The 5804-nt window shown below is 38.8% G+C and overlaps 1 protein-coding gene across 1 annotated transcript in view; it reads right to left on the bottom strand.

The window, feature by feature from the left end:
* The window catches only part of sspo (SCO-spondin), a 159835-nt gene that overhangs the window by 19755 nt on the left and 134276 nt on the right, over nt 1-5804 (bottom strand). The window contains exons 107-108 of the mRNA XM_015377502.1: nt 2556-2767; nt 1285-1380 (exon numbers count right to left, since the gene is read on the bottom strand). Of these exons, the coding sequence (XP_015232988.1) occupies nt 1285-1380; nt 2556-2767 (308 nt within the window). The remainder of the gene's footprint in view (nt 1-1284; nt 1381-2555; nt 2768-5804) is intronic.

Here is a 5804-nt window from a genome sequence, read left to right as displayed (position 1 = left end):
CTGTGTTTAGATTTTTTTTTATCGTGGCTTTTGTTGCTGTGTTTAGATTTTTTTTTTATCGTGGCTTTTGTTGCTGTGTTTAGATTTTTTTTTATCGTGGCTTTTGTTGCTGTGTTTTGATTTTTTTTAATCGTGGCTTTTGTTGCTGTGTTTTGATTTTTTTTATCGTGGCTTTTGTTGCTGTGTTTAGATTTTTTTTAATCGTGGCTTTTGTTGCAGTGTTTTGATTTTTTTTAATCGTGGCTTTTGTTGCTGTGTTTAGATTTTTTTTAATCGTGGCTTTTGTTGCAGTGTTTTGATTTTTTTTATTGTGCTTTTGTTGCAGTTTTGATTTTTTTTTTATCGTGGCTTTTGTTGCTGGGTTTTGATTTTTTTTTATCGGGGCTTTTGTTGCTGTGTTTTGATTTTTTTTTATTGTGCTTTTGTTGCTGTGTTTTGATTTTTTTTTATCGTGGCTTTTGTTGCTGTTTTGATTTTTTTTTATCGTGGCTTTTGTTGCAGTGTTTAGATTTTTTTTTTTATCGTGGCTTTTGTTGCTGTGTTTTGGAGTTTGTTGTTGTATCACAGCTTTTATTGTTGTTGTCGGAGCTTTTGTCGACTTTTCACAGCTTTTGTTGCCGTGTCGCGGCTTTTGTTGCTATGTTTAGGCTTTTGTCATTGCCATTTGGTTAAATGTTGTTGACCCCTCTGGGCCACCGTAAAATCCAGACCTCTTTATAGGGGATACAACAATAAAAAGAACTGGATTCTGGTAAAATATTTTCTTAAGGGGTGACAGTAGCGTTGGATGTAGGAGTTTGCCCTGAAATCGAAGGGTTGACGGTCTGAGCCCCGGCTTCGGCTTTCAGTGTTGTCGTGTCCTTGGACAAGACAGTGTATTGTAAAGTGCTTTGGTCAAGTCTCCTGACTTAAAAAAGCGCTATATAATGACAGGCCATTTATCCTTTTTTAAGGCTAATTGATTTCCAGCTATAGTAACGGGGAGTGTCTTAATGAAATGTTGAACTGAGATTTTAGTTCTGATAAATGAATCCTAAATTATTCTGGTTCAAATTAGAAACCATATATTTCATATCATACTGTAGTTTCTTTTAGTATTAGCTGATGAGCACCAAGCATGTATTGTGATTCATCGGAAATTGGTTTTAAGGTTGGAGTCTAAAATCTTGGATGTAAAGACAACTAAAAAAAAAAAATCAGTTTTAACTTTAAACCATATTCAGGGATAAACATGAGCTCCACCACCACTAAATGATGATGATTTGGTTGGTTTGTGTGTCGAACCTCTTCACATTGGAGCGGAGGACACCTCGTCTGGCACAGTTTCCTTCCGTTCATGCAGGTGCATGTTAGGCAGCCCTCTTCCCACTCCGATCCTGCCTGGCTCACAGACAGATGAAAAAACACACAAAAAAACACATGAAGCTCAGGCATTTACACGTAAAAACTGTGAGTTTAATTTATTAAACCAGGTTATGTTTCCTGCTTCCACTAAATCTAGTTGATTTAATATAAAGAGGATTACACATGTATTTTTAGTGGACTTTAAATTCAACTTCACACTTCAAATATCAGTTAAATAATTGAAAAATGCATAAATGTTGGTTTTTAAAAAGTGTATTTTCCCTTAATTTGTGCAGGTAAATATGATTATCTGCCAATGAAATTAGGATTTTTTTTACCTTAAAATGAAAAATGGCTGTTATGCAAATACAATAAGATATGTGAAAAGATAATGGTGTTTTTTTTATTTCATTTTAAACATAAATCATTTTGGTTCCATTTGAAAAGTGTCCTGCTTGCTCAAATCAAGGGAAATCCAGTTAATTTAGTAAAGAAATTACTTATATATCAATTTATGCAGTGCTGCTTCAGAGTAGGAATAAGAAATCTAATTTAGTTTAAAATGAATCAAAAAGATTCCAATATTAACAAGTTATATTCTTACATTTAGACATAATAATAAGGAAACTGTTTAAATTCCAAGTATCATGCAAATTGAGTTGACCTGTTTTACCAAAACGGAAGCACCTGCTCCCACTGAGCTGAACCATGTCAGGCGTTTACTAAAAAAATCTGGTCTTTATGGGACCACAAGTCATCATTAAGTGACAGAAAAGCAGGAATACGGGGAAAGAGGCTAAGACTAAAACATAGAGAGGGATAGAAGGAAAAGAGGTTGAACAGCCGACTTATGAGTAAGGAGAGAGGAAAAAAAAGAACGAATGATTGCTTGTCAGAGTTTGATTAATTCAATAACGCTCTAATATCCATTCCTTCATAAATAATTCCTGGCAGGCTTGCCCAGTTGCGGTCAGAGAACAGAATCTCCACAAGCCTGCCTACATAATGAATGAGGCTGAGGGGATGGAGAGGCCTTGGTGTAGTGTGTCCCCACAAGCCTTATCGCTCATCTTCTAACAGGCTGTTCTGTAGGAGTAAGTACCACAGTCGCTATGAATGGGATGAAATACAAACACCCTATCCTCGGTACAATGATGCAGCAACAATGGATACAAGCTGCCAGGTTAACTGGCCATCAGGTGTCGGTTTACCTCTCGCACGATGCCCTGGTCATGGCAGGGGCACAGGGCCGGGATGACACACACGCCCTCTAGGTTTCGGTAAAGCCCTTCCTGACACACGCAGCCTTCGGCGGAGCGGCTGCAGTTGACAGGGGAGGTGGAGTAAATGTCCTGGCAGCTTCTCTCACACAGCGGGGCCTCCTCTGACAGGCTCCTCTTCCACTGCTCCCCCTCAGGGCATTCTGGACATTAGAAAATTGGAACAATAAAAAGGAAGCCGAGTTAAATCCAGCCGATTGTTCTGACTGTAGTAGCACAAGCTTCTACACATCAGAACTTTAAAACATCCATCATGATTAAGGTCTGGTTTTGACTAAGCCGGTGTAACAAGTCTTAAACTGAGCAGTTCAGCTAATAGCCACCTGCTACAGGGTCATAATCTGGCTGGAAGGTCAAACTCTACCCCAGGACTGTTTAGCTCCATCCCTTTTCCCTTTGTCTCCCTACCAGCGTTACCGTCCTGAAAGCATCATCTCATGCAAATTAAATGTTGTTTTAACTTATGTTAATGTTATGTGTTGTTCTGTGAACACACAGCTAATTGGCTCTTTAAATCAAGTTCAAATCATGTTCAAAAAGTTAAATTTGCACATGTGTGGAACCCATTTACCACTTTCATTCAAAATATAAGAATTTATTTTTAAAAAAATATTAACTCCAGGTCATTAAGAGTTTAAATCTCTTGACTAAACTAGCGAAGATTAAATAACCTAAGCTATTATGCATTCCAAGAAAGAGCAATAAAAATGTCCAAAAACCATAATCAATAGGACGATTCAATGATGTTACATTTTGGCAAAGACTTTTATGTTGGAGAATTCAATTTAGAGATATAAAAGAGGTAAATTAGGTTTTACTAACTAAAAATTTAGAGCATTCCGTTTGTGTTCAAACTAATTCACAATGCAAATCCAAGTGGTACATAAAACTGTATTTAATAAAATTATATTTTATTCAATTACTTGCACATGTCATGAACCGAAGACAGATGGACCCAGTATACATGGAGAGACAGTCAGTAGGAAAGTTCAAAAAGTTTATTAAATAAAGAAAACTAAAGTGTAGCTGTGACTCGCGGACAATGCAGGAGGGGGGGCGGGGCACTGCCCAATCTCATACACAGATCAGACGGGAACAGAAACAGGTGGCAGGATCCAGACTTCAAGGCAAAAACAAACTCCCAGACAGGTTCAGAGTCAGACAGAGTTCTGAAGCGTGACCAGGCGGTCACGCACAGGAGCAGACAGGATCAGGTGCAGATGGGCAGGCTCAGTGGAAGAGGGTAGCCGAGACAGGACGTGGAACCAGAACTTGATGCAGGACTTTAAACCGGTCTCCTCCCTGGAGCCAGACTTACTGAGATAAAAACTGAACCTCCCCACAAATAGAGCCGAAAACCCAGAGGACTCTGCGGGGGAGGAACAGTGGACGATCAGGAGACGAGACAAACACAAAAACCCTCTTTCCACTGGCTGCCAGGATCCAGGACATGAACCTAGAAATTAACAGACTGAACAGAACGACTAACTAAGAACAAATAATGATCTGGCAACGAATGCTCAGGCTGAAGAGAATTTAACCCCGAAGAAACAGGTGACAGGAATTATACTTGAGGCAGGGAGGGAAAACGACTGTCATGAAATGGTGGTGTTGGTTTGAGGACCCAAATGCAGAGACGAGTGACTGAGATGAATTTAAGTAGTTTAATTAAGGTTCTTAGGCACATAGGCTGGAGGTTCACAGGCGCAGAGGCAGTAGTCAAAAATCTAAACAAAACAAAAATATCTCTTGAACCAGAATCTAGGAGACATCACTGAAAAACCAAAACTAAGAACCAGGAAGAGAAGTAAGACGGACAGAAGACTGACAAGAGGTTGAAGGGAAGTTAGACGACAATCCAGCAAACAGGAACTGAAGAGGAAGGGCTTTTAAAGGAGACAGAGACAGGGAGACGCTAATGAGGGAAATTGAAAACAGGTGAGAGCAAAACAGAAAACAGATCAAGAGAAAGAGGACACAAGAGGGCAGCAGAGGATAACAAATGAAAAGCTGGAACACAGGAACTAATAAGAAAACAAAATAATAATCAAATAAATAGGATAATGAAACATGGTGAACAGAAAACTAAATACTAGAAATCAAGGAGAAACAGAATACTCAAAAGAAAAAACATAACAGAAACAGGAACCTAACACTAATAAGAAAACAACATAATAATAATCAAATAACTAGAATAATGAAACATGGTGAAAAGAAAACTAAACACTAGAAATCAAGGAGCAAAAGAAAAACATAACAGAAACAGAAATCTAACAACGACAGGTGAAAGGAATTACTAATTAAGGAGGAGCAAACAGGCCAGATCATGACAGCAAAATCAGAAATCAATAGCTGTTTAGATATTTGATTCTTAAGTTTCTGTGAAGGAATCACTTGTCACTATGTTTGGTCTCTAGGAGTGTTCTGCAGAGGGAGTGGTGCACTCTGGTGTCCGCACATCAAAGAAAAACCACATCTTCCTCCACCAATGTTCAAAATTAAAATCACAGCTTATGGCATGACAATGATGCTGCAACAGCCTTGTTTATCTTTCACCAGTACTTTATATTAAACCAAAATGTTTATTTTTTGTCTCTTTCAAAACAGAGATCTTCTTCCATCTGTTTGCTATGTCCAAAACTAGGGGCATCCAAACACCGAGCTACAGACTGCTGGGTCTATTGGTCGTTCCTTTGTATCAGTTTCTATTTTACTGGGGAACAGAGCAAGTGGAGCATTTGGCGCAATTTCAAAAACGGCAAAAGAATGAAGATCAAGTCCTCTACGTCCAAGGTGATAGTTCTTTCCTCTGCAGGGTGGAAGGGCCTTCTGTTAGAGATACTTGGAGAAAGCTGCTTCTCATCTGCATCGAGAGGAGCCAGAGGAGGTAGCTCAGACATACCTCCCAATGGGAGGTAGCTCAATGCATGCTAGAGAGACTATAGGCCTACTGCAACAGTGACCGTCAATGCAAGTCTTGTTTGGTAAGACTTCTCAAAACAAGAAGCCTTACTAAACCTCTTTCTGCACTGGTAGATTTTTGCACTTATTTTCGGTAGAATCTTCCCTAAGATTACTAATCTATGAGAATCTGTTTAGTATAGATATGGTAAATGGTAAATGGCATGTACTTATATAGCACCCTTATTCAAGCCAGGAGACTTAACCAAAGCACTTTAC

The sequence above is a fragment of the Cyprinodon variegatus genome, unplaced genomic scaffold (assembly GCF_000732505.1).
Source record: "Cyprinodon variegatus isolate N-32 unplaced genomic scaffold, C_variegatus-1.0 Scaffold155, whole genome shotgun sequence".
Taxonomy (NCBI): Eukaryota; Metazoa; Chordata; class Actinopteri; order Cyprinodontiformes; family Cyprinodontidae; genus Cyprinodon; species Cyprinodon variegatus.
The sequence above is the reverse complement of the archived record's forward strand: the minus strand, read 5'-3'. Positions and strand labels throughout refer to the sequence as shown.